The sequence below is a fragment of the Nelumbo nucifera genome, chromosome 5, assembly GCF_055504915.1.
Source record: "Nelumbo nucifera cultivar China Antique chromosome 5, China Antique-T2T, whole genome shotgun sequence".
NCBI classification, from domain to species: domain Eukaryota; kingdom Viridiplantae; phylum Streptophyta; class Magnoliopsida; order Proteales; family Nelumbonaceae; genus Nelumbo; species Nelumbo nucifera.
The window spans coordinates 17,926,327-17,942,065 of record NC_142653.1 but is presented as its reverse complement, the minus strand read 5'-3'; the positions used below and the strand labels follow the sequence as shown (position 1 = coordinate 17,942,065).

The 15,739-nt window shown below is 40.7% G+C and overlaps 2 protein-coding genes and 1 long non-coding RNA gene across 3 annotated transcripts; 1 reads left to right on the top strand and 2 right to left on the bottom strand.

The window, feature by feature from the left end:
- Positions 1 to 28: 28 nt before the first annotated feature.
- On the bottom strand, positions 29 to 1,259 carry LOC104595542 (uncharacterized). Its single transcript, XM_010256305.3, has 2 exons — positions 790 to 1,259; positions 29 to 265 (listed from the first exon to the last, which is right to left on the bottom strand). Exons 1-2 carry the CDS (start codon positions 940 to 942, stop codon positions 146 to 148), a joined length of 273 nt encoding a protein of 90 aa, XP_010254607.1. The 5' UTR covers positions 943 to 1,259; the 3' UTR covers positions 29 to 145.
- An 850-nt stretch (positions 1,260 to 2,109) lies between these two features.
- On the top strand, positions 2,110 to 15,692 carry LOC104595543 (transcription initiation factor IIA subunit 2). The gene is made up of 5 exons (XM_010256306.3): positions 2,110 to 2,435; positions 4,995 to 5,137; positions 5,442 to 5,594; positions 5,705 to 5,755; positions 15,282 to 15,692. The coding sequence occupies exons 3-5, from the start codon at positions 5,466 to 5,468 to the stop codon at positions 15,420 to 15,422; spliced, it is 321 nt and encodes a 106-aa protein (XP_010254608.1). The 5' UTR covers positions 2,110 to 2,435; positions 4,995 to 5,137; positions 5,442 to 5,465; the 3' UTR covers positions 15,423 to 15,692.
- Positions 2,162 to 3,609, bottom strand: LOC148791261 (uncharacterized). Its single transcript, XR_016076267.1, has 2 exons — positions 3,265 to 3,609; positions 2,162 to 3,185 (listed from the first exon to the last, which is right to left on the bottom strand). It is a non-coding gene; the product is annotated as an uncharacterized LOC148791261 (long non-coding RNA).
- Positions 15,693 to 15,739: the final 47 nt, after the last annotated feature.

Below are 15,739 nucleotides of genomic sequence, written 5' to 3'. Positions count from 1 at the left end.
CTTCAAGAAATTTGCAGAGAGAGAGAGAGAGAGAGAGAGAGAGAGTGCATAAATGAGAGAGGAGTTACAGATTTTGAGTGGAGTAGACTTGAAGCTGAATGTTGCAAGAGAAATTAATGCTCTTTTGATCTTCCTTTCTTTTCCTTTACATTTTGAGTCTCTTTTTGGTATGTTCAGCCGCATCGGCCGCTTGAATTTGCATCTTCGTGGCCTGTAAGTCAGCTTCGCTTGCTTCCTTTTCATTCCTCGCAGCCAGCCTTTTAGCCTGTTTCATAGTTCCAAGTAAGTATATATAGCCATTTAGACTCTACACATGGGTGGTCTAAATATCGATCTTTGCAACAATTAATGGAAACTCTGATCGATCACAACAGAGGCTCACTGGTCACTGCATACTTTAAATTAAGTTAAAACCATGTTTCATCCATAGCAGAATATTGTTCAATTTATATCGTTCTCAACTCTCCCTCAAGTTGAAGTTTCATTATTTCTTTCTTTCCTTTGCTTCTGTTCTCTCTTCTCATCTTTCTGAAACATAATCTGTTTCGATGTTCTCGGTAGCTCACGGCAGCTGGTTTGCCACCGAAAAGCAAAAGCCCACTTATTACATGCACAAACTAAAGTCACTAGATGGCAGCCAGCTGGTACCGTCGTCTATATCATCTCCGAATCCTAACAAGACCTAAGTACTGTTTCTACATTCTTCTATAGATAATCCTTGGATTTATCTTCTCTGAAGTAAAAGGTAGGAACAGAAATGTTATAATTAATGATCGATGATGCTCTGACCTGACCGACCAGCAAGGCTTTGAAATATCGAAAACCTTCTTGCAAGGAAGCAGAGAAGGAAATGCATTTCCTCTTGATTCGAGACATCACCGGAATGCCTCTTCTGCCGGTAGCCGTGGAAGCGGTGGGCGCCGATGATCTCACTTTATCCATCTCCTCCACCCTCTTGGTCTTGGTCTTGAAGTTTGCTCCCTCCAATTCTGTCTCGGATCAACTCAGCTTGGGATATGATCAAACACAATAACGATCGAGAGGGAATGAAAGAAAGAGTTGTCTACTATTTCGTCATGCGAATCGAAAGATTGCCACGTTTCGTTTGGCTTCACACTACGTGTTGAGTTTGGGATCATAGGGTCCAATCCCCTTACGTTGTACTTGTCTCACGATGCCACATTCACTTGTTTAGTTGTTTATTCAAATGTCTAAGCTCGGTGGATTATCTCTTCTAAGAATTGGGATCTGCTATTCACATTACGCGCCTCACAGTCACATCCCATCCTATGGTATTAAGGACATCTTCCCATCAATAATCACCCTTTTTTTCTGTTCATTAGACGTTTTCTATTCCCTTTCTCTAAACATATAATGGCATAAATAGGATATATATTTCCTTTATTTTTATTTTAGAAATTATTCATTTATTGTCCATTCATTCAAAATTTGTCCATAAAATTATAAATAATTCTGTAAACACTATATTTACTAGCAAATATAAATATAAAAATAATAAATACAAATACGGGAGATGTAGAATATATGGCCAAAACATGCTGTGAGACATGTATGAGACACACTATGTGAAGAGCATATTCAGTTTAAATCTGCGCCCCACCCAGTTTTTCCCCACAAACGCCCCACATGCTCACGAGCCGCCACCTGTCCCTTTACACGAGATACGTAAGTAGCGCGTGCGGGGCTAACATAACGTTCGTTAGCCCCTTCCGTTACCCCTTAAAAGTCCCATCTACTCCTTCAAACCCTTCATTCGACAGACGACAGCTCCAGGTTAGGTATCTCAAAACCCTCTCCTCCCTCTCGAGTGCCTGACCTGACCCTGACTGTTTCTCCCTGGCCAGAACATCTTCTCTTTCTCCGGCACTGGCACCTACAACGGGCAACCGGCGGTACTCCCCAGCTCATCTTTTCACCTCCTTTTTTATTTTTTTCTGATGTTTTCGTTTTTCAGATATCAGAAAAACCGGCGGCATTTGTCATTTTCTCCTTCTCCGGCAACCGGCGGTACTCCCCAGCCCATCTTTTCACCTCGTTTTTTATTTTTTCTCTTTTTTTTTATGTTTTCGTTTTCCAGATATCAGAGAAACCGGCGGACGAGATCATTTGACACTCCATTACTGAATAGTGAATTCACACATGTGAAGAAGTGATCAGATGTAAACTGAAATTGAAGGAAAGGAGAAATAAGGGTGTAGGCATTTTCTAGTGGCTTTGGTGTAAAACCCACGCTTGATGAGCAAATTGGAGTTGGCCGGGGGACCAGATCAATTAATGCAGTGGGTAGCCATGTCTTCAGTACTGTTTCTTCTTCATCGCAGCTGGGCTGCTTCTTTTTTTATAGAGTCGTAGCTGAACCAAGCAAACAACAGTTGGAGGTCCCACAAGCTTTTTCATGGTTTTGTTCCAGCAAGGTGAGATGTCTACCTCTCTCTTTCTCTCTCCCAGGCTCAACGCTGTGCGTGGGTCAGTGGGTGTGTGGGGTAGTTCTGTTCTTGGAGTTGCCATTCTTATCTAGGCCTAACCCAGTCAGTGCAACTGTGCAATGACATATGCAGCCTCTCCTTCCACACTGACCCACCTAGGAATCTGGAATTTCTTCAAAGACAAAACCCAGCAACAACACAGTTCATGGAATTGCAGTAAGCTCATCAAAATAAACAGAAATTAATAAGAATTATCCCATCAGATCTCAAGCAATTAGAATTAATGGTCACCGTGACTGATGACTCTGAAAGTCTTCACCATCAGCCAGTTAGTAAATTAATAATGGAGTTTGACTCATCAAGTTTATCTATGCGGTTGGTGCTGTCGGTGAGGGGCCGCGCAAGTCACGTAAGCTGGAAGTCTCGTCAATCGATCAATAAACAAATTAAAAAAACCAGAGATTAACCAGTTTTGATCATCTAAACAAATGGTTTAATTTGCAGCAGCTGCATTAATTAAAGAAGAGCTGAAGATGGTGTGCATATTGATGAAATTCTTGATCGATGATGAGATGAAAGACTGAAGAGATAAAGTCACCACCTTCAATGAGTGAAAAGATCAGAAAAAAAAATAAAAAACGAGGTGAAAAGATGGGCTGGGGAGTACCACCGGTTGCCGTTGTAGATGCCGGTGCCGGAGAAGGAGAAGATGACAAATGCCGCCGGTTTTTCTGATATCTGGAAAACGAAAACATTAAAAATAAAAAATAAAAAATAAAAAATAAAAAACGAGGTGAAAAGATGGGCTGGGGAGTACCGCCGGTTTCCGTTGTAGGTGCCGGTGCCGGAGAAAGAAAAGATGCTCTGACGAGGGAGAAACAGTAAGGGTCAGGCAATCGAGAGGGAGGAGAGGGAGAAGAGGGTTTTCAGATACCTAACCTAGAGCTGTCGATGAAGGGTTTGAAGGAGTAAATGGGACTTTTGGGGGTAACCGAAGGTTATGTTAGCTCCGCACGCGCTACTTACATATCTCGTGTGAAAGAACAGGTGGCGGCACGTGAGCGTGTGGGGCGTTTGTGGGGAAAAACTGGGTGGGGCGCAGATTTGAACCCCTTTTTAACAAATACATGAGTGGTGGCACGTGGGAGAGATGTCTTTCACATGGTATCAACTTTTAGATTGTCTTTGGTTTCATTATTGTTTATCTAAAAAATGTCATCAATTTCATGTCATATATATAGGCATTTTCCTAATAAAATTTGGGGAAATTTCTTGATTAGTAATCTGTATTTTGAACCTAGTGTCATTTGATCCCCAAATTTTAAAATGCGATAATTTAATTTTTGAACTTTCAAAACATGACAATCTAGCGTTTGCTGTTAATCAGTCATTAAATGGCATTTGAAAAAGACACAAATGTCCTTCAAATGTCATTTAATTTTCTTTATCAACCATCCAAACATTAACAAAAGATTAACTGTCACAAATCCTTGTCTCTTCTATTCAAGAAAGTTGGGGTTATCAAAATGTTCACACAAACATGACCCCAACTTTCTTGAATGGAATAGGCAAGGATTTGAGATTGTTAATTTTTTGTCAACGTTTAGACGACTGATAATGAAAATTAAATGACACTTGAAGGGCATTTGTGTATTTTTCAAATGTCACTTAATAATAGGTTAACATCTTATTAACAACAAGTAATGGATTGTCACGTTTTAATAGTTTGGGTACTAAATTATCGCATTTTAAAATTTGGAGACCAAAATGACATTAAGCCCAAAATACAAGGTACCAATCTGGAATTTTTCCTAAAATTTGAAATGTTGTTTGGTTAAACTATTTAGTGGAAAAAAATTTCTCGTATTGTATGGGAGTCATGTGTTAGAGAAAATATCTTTTTGATGTTTTTCTCAATGCTAATACTTTTTTACTATTCAATTTATGTGGTATTTAATGGTATCTAATCACACCTAACTATCAGATAACATTTTTAACATCTTTTCTTGTTTTTAAGATATATAAAACATTTCTTAAATAAATAGCAGTGAAAGTAAACAACCCCTTAACCAGCGGTCTTTAGTCATAGTTGGGGTGCTTGAAATTGAACCAAAATCAATGGATTCAATCTTCAAAAGATCTGGTTCTTTATTTTTATATAAACTGGTCAGTTCAATTAATTGCTGATTTTTGGTATTGGTTAATTAAAACCAAACCACTATTTTCGATTTTTTCAAAAATATACCAAATCTATCAATTCAATTGACCAGAATTTTTGGTTGGATTCGAATTTTCGATTTTTTATGCACACTTAGGATGTGTTTGGTTTGAAGGAAAAAAGTAGAGAAAGGTAGAGAAACCTATACAAGGTCTAGCTTTCCCTACTTTTCCCTTCAAACCAAACATAGCCTTATGGTAAGATCTGAGCCAATCCCATTTCAATCTGACAATCGTGATTGTTTATATAGCAAGGCAAAAAATAAATGGAATGGGGGCATAATTGTCTTTTGACTTGACTTATCCTATTTTTTCCGTCGATCTCGTTAGGGGGAGAGGTATAAAAACCCTGGCCGCCTGCCTCTGCTAAAACATTGGAACACTCGAATTCTGTCGCTCCCAGCTTCGTCTGCGTCAGACACCAAGACTAACGACTTCGCCGGGAACACCTTGAATTTGTCTCTTGTCTAACGGTAAGAGTGAATTCGAGCTCTCCTTTTTGTCTGCATTTATCAATTCAGATGTTTTCCTTATTAAATCAAGTTCTTGTGGTTGAGGATATCTTCCGAATTTGTAGTTTCTCTTACGAATTAAGGTTTTATGTTGATTAAGTTTGCATTCGATTTGGGTACCTGAAAATTTTGGTTTAATCTGAGTTTCTGTTAGTGGACATCTATGGGCTGCCCAAAAAATAATAAAAATAATAAATAAGAAGCTTTTTTTTCTTATGGAAGCCTCAGATGTCCTCATTTTGCTCTTCGGTGGTTCTGGTTGCAGGAATTTTATATATAAGCAGGACCAATGGCAACATTCGAACTATACAGGAGGTCGACGATCGGCATGTGTTTGACGGAGACACTGGACGAGATGGTCTCGAGTGGGACTCTCACTCCGGAGCTCGCAATACAAGTTCTGGTTCAATTTGACAAGGTAGGGTCAGATATGATTTCCATTTCTATGAATTTTCTTGTTTCAATTCTTCAGACTCTTCCATTTTAACGTTTCATTTAGGTTTGCTTGTTATTGTTTTGTGTACCCAGTCTATGACAGAAGCTCTGGAAACCCAAGTTAAGAGCAAGGTCTCTATAAAAGTAAGCTTTCACTACTTAGTTATGTCTTTATTAGTTTATGTTGGGGTTTTGTCCAACAGGCCAAGGTCAGGGTTACTCAGAAATTTGACCTCTTTATACTCTTAATAACTTTGAAGTATGAGACTAGCTACAATGAAGAGAATCCTAGCAAGTTTCTGATCTGTATCCTGTTGCATTCTGCAATAAGGCTTTTTATTAATTGCGACATGCATATTTATTACGGTCTGCCTCTCATCAATCATTATGAATTTAATTAGATGATAGTGCAAAAATAGTTACACTGGTTCTGCTTTTATTTTTGTCTATGCTTCTCTGAAGAACTGACAAGACCTATAACTTTGGCTTGGGCATAGGTGTTCCAATTAGGGGTGTTAGTGGTTGGGTTTCATGTGGGCTTTTCTCACCTGAACCAACCCAAAGCACACTGACCTGAACTCAAACCCAATGAAATGAGATGCCAAACCTGAACTGCACCCACCCCATGATTAGTACCCATATAACTAAGGCTGTGTTTAGAAATGTTTCAATGTTATTCTGTGGTTGGGTTTGGCAAGGGCAACCTCAATCCTAACCCAACAAAGGCAGACCTTATCCTCACCCAATAGGATCGGGTGAAAGCGGTTATACTCCTTAACATGGTCCACTGACATCCCTAGTTCCAAGTGCATCTTTCATCTTTGTAATTGCTATATCTTTTAAGTCAAACTTCACGAAAATCATTTGACAGATAGATAATGAGAAATTAAAAATTTTAAATATGAGAGAATCTTTGTCACCAAAGATCCTGCTTTGCTTTCAGTTTCAAATCAGGAAACAATTAGTAGTTTCTAATAATTACTTTGCTTCACTATTTACCCTGGAGGTCTCCTTAGAATGCTTTTATGAACACTTTGTAATTGGATATAATAACTCTTTCTCTTGGTATTGTTTGGTTGAATATAGTTATCTCCTTTTGATTTAGATTAGAGGATTATAATAACTCTTTCTCACTAAAGATCCTACTTTGCTTTCAGTTTCAGATGAGCCAAAAAACAGGTAGTAGCTTCTAATGATTACTTTGCTTTTCTCTTCACCTGGAGGTCTCCTTAGAATTATTTTATAAACCTAGTGTGAGAGCATGGTCTCATGGATATGCCCAACACCATCAGTAAGCATGATGGGTGTGTGAAACAGACACCCAAGCTACTGAAACCCTATGAAGCACCATCTCATATACCCTTAAAAGTACTACAGAGAACGTTACATGGTTGGATTGATATTAGGGGATGCGTGTGGACCTGGGAAAGATGTTAAATCAAGTACCAAGTTTCCTCATGCCCTTCCCGTAACCACTTGTGCTGACCTGGCACAACTAACTGAGATATTCCCATGTTAATCATGTCCTCACTTTTCTTGTGGCATCCTAAAGGCACAAAACCGAGAAGAGCCACTATAAGAAGGGTTAATCAAGAAACTTCTAAGACAAGAATTTCAGATCTTATCCTAGATATTCTCACTCACTCCAGATAGTAAGAATATCCAGACACTCAGAGAGGCATCAGAGCCATGACCACCTCACTCACTCGGAGGCTAATCACATTCTCCTCCCCTATCTCTCAGTATGGCAGATCCCTAACTCTCCCACTCTCCAGATTGGGGGTCTTTTCCCTCTTTTCAGCTCTAATCTCATTCTAGTGAGGGCACATAAATATAGGACCAAGGACTTTTTGGCCCAAAACCATTTTTCTGATGGATGATTCTGGGGTCATTTGTCTTATGTTTTTTCATGAAGAAAGCAAGAGAAAAGAAAAGAAAATATAGTTTTCTTTTAGGAGTGGGGTGAGTGCTTTCATCTCACACTCCACTATTTTCCTCTACTTTCTCTACCTTTTAGGAGCGAAAGTAGAAGTTCAAAAGAAATTTTACCTTGCTATTTTGTCTTTACTTTCTTTTGTCTTTTGGCTTCCCTTATCAGCCAAATCAAGGAAAATCACTTTCTTTTAGATTTTCTTTTTTTTCTTCTAGCCAACCCTTATTGTAGTCTTTTTTTATTCGTTGAGATCCTGATCTCTACACTAATTGTTCTCTAGTCCCCATTTCGACATCTCTCTTTGGCATGTGGATGAACAATACAATTAACATATTGCATTTACACAATACATAATTTGACTTGTGATTGTAACATGTGTTTAGAAAGAAGGATGGACAAAGCATAAAAGTACATATATTCTGATCATAGATGGCCTTATCCCTGGGTGCCATTTAGTCATGCCTGAGTGCTGCCTTGGATGCACACCTACTTCAAAAAAAACAAAAACAAAAACAAAAAAAAACAATGGTAAGTATTTGTTTCTGTTATGCTAGAGAATCCTTTGACAATATAGACCATCCATCATGCGGAGGACATTCTGGATCAGTCATGTCCTTGCATTTTTACTTGACCGACAATAGCCACCTGAACTCTTAAATTTTAATCTGAAATTTCTCTATAATAAGGGTTTGTTTTGGAACATGGGCCAAGATAAGAACACAGGGATCCTTTTGGACACCAAAATAAGTTGCCATGTGGAGGATTTTTAGTCATTCATTTATAGTTTCATCTCTATAAAACCTGACCAGCAGTAGTGGACTTGTCCTCTATATGTATTGACCTGTAATTAGAATCTCTCTTGTTGTAGAAATTCTATACTCAAGTCTAATACAAAATTCAAGATTTATCGAGCCAATTATTAGACCTTGCACCCAAAAAAAAATCTTACTTTTGGACTATGATCCCAAATAACAATAGAGTTAACTTTGCAGTATGCAAGTTTTTCACAAATAATGGATATAATAATGTGATAGATCCCAGGCGGATAACCCACCATCAGATCATCGGGCCCATACCATTCAGGAAAGCCAGGCCCACACAGGTCGTGAAGACCATGCAGCAGCAGTAGCGACCCATGCAAAGCTTTACAAACCTCCCCTGTGATTTGTTTACAACCGCAAGCCACGTCATAACCACCCACATGCATAGCTCGTGGTAATGATGAGGTGATACGTGAGAAAGCCTATATAAGGCCTACAGGTAGAACAAAATGCTCAGGAAAATCATAACCAACTTATTCCCTTCCCTCTTTCTCTCTCTCTTAATTCTGTTTCTAGAGGAAGGAGCTCTTTCAAAGAAGCTCCGTCGACTTAGAGCTCATCAATTGGTATCAAAGCCCCTAATCCACCATGCCCACCACTCATAACCAATCACAAGAAGAAAGGATTGATCGGATGGAGGGAGAACTGAGAGGTATTAAAGATGCCCTCTCTGTTGTAGTGTCTCAGCTCGAACGGATGTCAACCCCCAGCCAAGCAACTAGGCAGACTAGGAGGGATTGAGAAGCGGCGCCCTTTAACCGAACAACACCTTCAACCTTCGTAGCCCCAAATTGGTGTTCCCCACGTACTCAGGTGACGATCCTTCCCCCTGGATCTACCGCGTAGAGCAGCATTTTGATTTTCATGAGATTTCGACCGGTCAAAGAGTACAGATTGCCTCCATCCATCTTGATGGAGAGGCTAGACTACCGCCGTTCACACCCACAACTGTCTTGGCTAGACTTTGTTGAGGCCCTACAAATACGATTTGGTCCTTCTAGCTTCGAATATTTTGACAAAGCTTTATCTAGAGTAAAACAGACCGGCTCTGTTCGAGAATATCAAGTTGAATTCGAGCAGCTAGCCATGAGAGTGCATGGATGGCCGGAACATGCTCTCACTGGCTGTTTTATTGGTGGCTTGAGGGAAGACATTAGATTGGAAGTGAAAGCCATGCAAACCGCTATTGTTTTAGCCACTGTGAGCCTAGCCCGACTGCATGAAGACAAGTTGAACCGAGCTAGGAGGAATCAACGGCCGGGAATTCTCGGACTTGCTCCCAAGTCCTTTACATCCAAAACCAAGTTAACCCCGGTTTGACCACACCTCCCGCCAGCCCCCACTGTGAGAAAACTCACCTGGGTTGAGATGCAGGCCCGTTAGGAAAAAGGATTGTGCTATAACTGCAAGGAGAAATTTTCTTCGGGCCATAACTGCAAGGCCCAGCAGATGTTCCTCCTTCAAATTATTGACAACCCAGATGAGAGTGAAGATGTGGATACCGGACCCATGGTCTCCGACCAGGCAGAAGACTCCGTCGAGGAAAACCCGGAGATATCACTCCACGCCCTAGCTGGGCTCCACTCCACTGAGACCATGAGAGTGTATGGTGTACTTAAGGGTAATTGACAGTGGGAGTTCCCTTAACTTCATCACTCTGGACCTAGCTTGACAAATGGACCTAGAGATTCAGGCGATTACTCCCTTTGCTGTTAAGGCAGCTAATGGACAGCAAATTCCATGTGATGGGTTGTGCAGGGCCGTGGGCCTTAGAATTCAAGGCCATGTGTTCAGTGTGGACCTATATCCTTTGGATTTTAGTGGGGCTGACTTAGTCTTAGGGATCTCAATGGTTTAAGCTCCTTGGGCCGACAGTATGTGATTGGACCCTCTTGACTATGGATTTCTAGATGAATGGGAAGCAATGCCATTTAAAGGGAATTGGGCCAACCAAACCAGTAGCAGGTTCGGTCCGACATGTTATCAATTACAGACTTCACTCCAATGCAGCGACCCTGGTTATTTAGGCTCATTGGGAGTAGGGCCCACTATCTATGGTGACAACGGAACCCATACTGTTATGGAGGACCCCACTTTACAACAACTCTTAGCAGCGTATCAAGATGTCTTTGGAGAACCAAACAGCCTACCTCCTGTGCGTACTCATGATCACCACATCCCTATTCAGCCGGGGGCCCAACCCACCAATGTCAGGCCTTACAGATACCCACATGTTCAACAGGCTGAAATTGACAAAATAGTAGCTGATTTGTTGTCCAAGCAATTGATACAACCGAGCCATAGTCCCTATTCTTCTCCAATCCTTCTCGTCAAAAAGAAGGATGGAACGTGACATTTTTGTGTTGATTATCGGGCCCTCAATAGCATCACTGTGAAGGATAGATTCCCAATTCCACTAATAGATGAGTTATTTGATGAATTGAAGCATGTTGTTTATTTTTCCAAACTGGACTTACGATCCGGCTACCATCAGATCCGGGTCCACCCAGAAGACATCCACAAAACGGCCTTTAGGACCCATGATGGTCACTATGAATTTTTGGCCATGCCTTTTGGGTTGACTAATGTGCCCTCCACTTTTCAGAGCCTCATGAATGATATTTTTCGGCCCCACCTCAGGCGCTTTATCTTGGTGTTCTTCGATGATATCTTGGTCTATAGTAGTGATTGGGCTTCTCATTTAGAACATTTGGAGTTAAGCCTTGGGATTCTCCAGCGACATCAGTTATTCACCAAGCCCTCCAAGTGCACATTCGGCCAGACACAGATTCAGTATTTGGGACATGTAATTTCGCTGGGGACTGTAATGACTGGTCCTGAGAAAATTGTGGTAATGACTCAGTGGTCTCGACCCAAGACCATTAAGAGTTTGCAGGGTTTTCTGGGCCTCACCGGTTACCACAGAAGGTTCATAAAAGGCTATGCATCTCTAGCCGCCCCTCTTACAGCTCTGTTGAAGAAAGAAGCCTTTACTTGGTCAGAACAAGCAGAAGTGGCATTTGAATCCCTCAAAAAAGCGATTACGGCACCGCCTACCTTGGCATTACCCGACTCTACCAAGCCTTTTGTGATGGAGTGTGATGCATCAGGTAGAGGAATCGGTGCAGTTCTGATGCAAGAGGGACACCCTATTGCTTATTTCAGTAAGTTCCTGTCAGCCCAAGCCCAATTAAAGTCTACTTACGACAAGGAGCTGATGGCCTTGGTGCTCTCTGTGCACAAATGGAGAGCTTACTTATTGGGGTGAAAATTCACAGTAAGGACTGATCAGAGGAGTCTCAAACACTTGATGGAACAAAGGATTCTTAACCTTGAACAACAGAAATGAGCCAGCAAGTTAATGGTCTTTGATTTTACCATTGAATGCAAACCTGGTCCATCCAATACAGTTTCTGACGCTTTATCCAAAAGAGAAGAAATGAACTCTTTGACAGCCTACAGACCTCTCCACCCCTTGCTTGATTGCATCAAGGAAGAAGCCCAACAAGATGATGAATTAAAACTAATTTGGGAGCAGTTGGGATCAAGGGCAAACCAAGTAGTGGGGTACTCCCTGGTGGGTTCAGACTTATTCTACAAGGGGCGACTGGTGATAGCGCCTAAATGTGTTTTTCACACAGACTTTTTGAAGTTGTTCCATGAGTCAGTAGAGGGAGGTCATTCTGGGATGATTAGGACTTACAGGCCCAAGCAGCCCACTTCTATTGGTGGGGAATGAAGAAGGTGGTACAGGATTTTGTTGCAAGTTGTTCTGTATGCCAAACTCAGAAATATCAGACCCAAACCCCAGCAAGGTTGCTACAACCCTGACCCGTTCCAGATCAAGTGTGGGATGAGGTAACTATGGACTTTATTACGGGATTGCCCAAGTCTGGAGGGAAGTTTGTTATACTGGTTGTTGTGGATAGATTGAACAAGCACGCACACTTTGTTGCGCTTTCCCACCCCTACACGTCATCTCAAGTAGCTTAGGCCTACATTTATCAAATGGCTAAGCTCCACAGTACACCAACAACTATCATCACGGATCGGGACCCCACTTTTGTAAGTCAATTCTGGGAAGAATACTTTCAGGCACAGGGTACTCACACTTATCATTCCACCAGCTACCACCCACAGACTGACGGGCAATCGGAAGTGGTTAACCATTGTCTAGAGACCTATCTCAGATGTTTCACAGGAGAGAAGCCTACTCAGTGGCTGAAATGGCTCCCATGGGCTGAATTTTGGTATAATACCACTTATCATGTTACTATAGGGACCACCCCATTCAAGATCTTGTATGGAAGGGAGCCACCCTCAATGTTACCCTATGATAAGGGCACTTCAGCAGTTGCAGAGGTCAAACAGCAGCTTGAAGCCAGAGATGAAGCACTTCAATCACTCAAGAGTCACTTACTCAAGGCTCAGAATTACATGAAGATGCAGTATGATAAGAAACACCGCGAGGTGGAATACCAAGGGGGGACCTAGTCTACTTGAAACTACAACCTTACAGACAGTCATCACTGGCAAAAAGAGTTTGGCAGAAGTTCTCACCCTGTTCTTTTGTCCCTTTCGCATTTCAGTGAGAATGGGAGCAGTGGCTTACAAACTAGACTTGCCGAATACTGCCCGACTCCACCCAGTATTTCATGTCTTGCTCCTCAAATCATGCCGAACAGATGCAGCTTTGGTGGAGCCACTATTGCCTGAGTTTATTAGTGAAGGGCAGATGATTGTTGAGCCCAATGTCATCACGGACATCCGCTGGATAAAGATGGGTAGTAAAGTGGTGAAGCAGGCCCTTGTTCAGTGGACGAACCTGCCCCCAAAAGATTCCACTTGGGAAGACCTCAGTCGGTTGCAAGAACAATTTCCCCATCCTGACCTTGAGGCCAAGGTCATTCTTAAGGGTGGGGGAGATGATAGATCCCAGGCGGATAACCCACCATCAGATCACTGGGCCCATACCATTCAGGAAAGCCAGGCCCACACAGGTTGTGAAGCCCATGCCGCAGTAGTAGCGGCCCATGCAAAGCTTTACAAACCTCCCCTGCAATTTGTTTACAACTGTAGGCCGCGTCATAACCACCCACATGCATAGCACGTGGTAATGATGAGCTGATAAGTGAGAAAGCCTATATAAGGCTTACGGGTAGAACAGAATGCTCAGGAAAATCATAACCAACTTATTCCCTTCCCTCTTTCTCTCTCTCTTAATTCTTTTTCTGGAGGAAGGAGCTCCCTCAAAGAAGCTCCATCGACTTAGAGTTCATCATAATGCAAAGAAAAAATGGTAATCAGAGTTGGTACTAAATGGATAAAATCATAGCTCAAGTTGAGAACGAGAAAACTGAGATATCAGAGAAACGTGGCTGGACGAGTTGGTTATCATTAGAGATCTGTATTGGATTGGGGTCGAATCATAACTGAAATTGATATTAATGAAACCAGTATTCTTATTATGTACTCTTTAATTGAGGGACAAGAAGGTATCTTTTATTTATACAAAACCAGGGCCTATTTTCTTATTTTCTTTTTCCCCTTTCTTAAAGGAAAAATGAAATAATATATGAGCATAAATGTGTCTATATGAGAAAAGCAATGTGCCATATGATTGGTAATTACTTTATTGGTGATCCTAAATGGTTAGAAATAGCAAGTTGAATAACTAAGAGTGGTAAGTTAATAACTGATAAAGACTAGTAGATTGTAACATATGTAACCAATAAAACTCTAGTAACTGTTAAGTTGGTAATTCATAAAAGCCAAGCTATTTTTCATTTAAAATTTAAATTTCCTGCCTATGATGTATCAGCTCCAAATCTGGTAGTTCAAGAACTAAATATTATGATTTTATTTAGGTGTTAATGTGTTATTAGCTTCATTTGAAATATTCCTAATGACATGATGTGTATATAACTAGCTTATATCTTCTGCTTGAGGTGGGGAAGAATCGGATGTATTCATGTTTTCTTAATTCAAAGAATATTTTGCCATTATAGCTACTGTAAACCATAAGATTGTTTATATCCATCAAAAAACATAGGATTGTTGAACCTAACTGTTCTCATTCACTGTCGATTCTCATCTTGTAAACTATATCTTTATTTCAACCTGTTCTTATAGTTTCACTATTTGCTAACAGATTATAGGAATTTTTGTTAGTTCTTATAGTCCCATTGTCCTTTGACTAAAGAAATTTTCCTTTGTTGTGAATTGTGATCCCATTCAAAGGTGTCAGCTGGCTTGCTGGCAAAGTCTCCTTCTGGTTGTATGGAGACCTGGGATTCAATGCCACGCTCATCAGGGTTGAGCAGTTTGGGGCAGGGCTACCCCTATTGTGTAGATCATTTGCCTGGAAGTGTAAACATTCCCTTTCATGCGAATTTTGCCTTCACCATGTCAAAAATCACAACCTATAAAGTTTAAACACTTAATTGTACTTCCAGAGGTGTCATAGGCAAGATTCAGCAATTTCCATTTGTCTTCTATTTGGAAATTGAAGAATTCAAGGATCTCAACCACTTTTATATCGAGTGGAATAGAATCATATTCAAAGATCAAGTAGGATGGTATGTGTGGATGTAAATGCTGCATGTGTGTAGCGGCTTATGACCATACTTTATGAATTGCAGGGCTGCTTGTCTCCATTCATATTTTGTACTTTTTAATATAAAATCATAAATTAATTAAAAAAACAAAAAGTATGCACACCAGAGGTGCTTGTTGTCATATCCTCTTCAGAGTTGTACCATGTGCTTCTTTCAATAGTTATTGTTTATTTCTTACTTCTTTCCAAAAAGAAAAAGAAAAACAAAGGAATTATCTTCTTTGCTTGTTAGCTGGGTGGTTCACACTATAAACTGAACTGCCTGTTCACATTTTCTTTTCATGTGTGCATGCACAACAGGGACATCTACACACCTACAGGTTCTGTGACAACGTGTGGACCTTCATCCTACAGGATGCAACCTTCAAGAATGAGGAATGCCAGGAGAATGTTGGTAGGGCAAAAATAGTGGCATGTGACTCGAAGTTGCTCTCACAATGAGACGCCATCCCTTCTAAAGGAAATTTGAGACCCTTGCAGAGAAGTGACTGGAAGGTAGCCCAACTTGCAGAGACCCTTGCAGGAAATTTGAGACTAAAAAAGAAGAAACCATGTTCCCTTGAGAAAAACAATTATCATTTGAGATATTGAGATCCAGTAATTGTTCTACTAAAAAAAATTCTCGTGTTTCATTTTTACTTGTGTATGGAATTGTTGTGGACCATTTTGGAGAATCAGTGGAAATATGGATTGGAAAAGTGAAATAACAAAGGATTGACGAAATTTTACAACAAATAAGAAGATAATTCAAGAGGATC

Excerpts from the sequence above, each read along its gene's own strand:
- LOC104595542 (XM_010256305.3), bottom strand. The coding sequence starts at position 942 with ATGGATAAAGTGAGATCATCGGCGCCCACCGCTTCCACGGCTACCGGC. Across the intron at positions 266-789 it reads AAGCCTTGCTGGTCGGTCAG|GCTAAAAGGCTGGCTGCGAG; the intron begins GTCAGAGCATCA and ends ACTATGAAACAG.
- LOC104595543 (XM_010256306.3), top strand. The coding sequence starts at position 5,466 with ATGGCAACATTCGAACTATACAGGAGGTCGACGATCGGCATGTGTTTG. Across the intron at positions 5,595-5,704 it reads TTCTGGTTCAATTTGACAAG|TCTATGACAGAAGCTCTGGA; the intron begins GTAGGGTCAGAT and ends TTGTGTACCCAG. Across the intron at positions 5,756-15,281 it reads AGAGCAAGGTCTCTATAAAA|GGACATCTACACACCTACAG; the intron begins GTAAGCTTTCAC and ends CATGCACAACAG.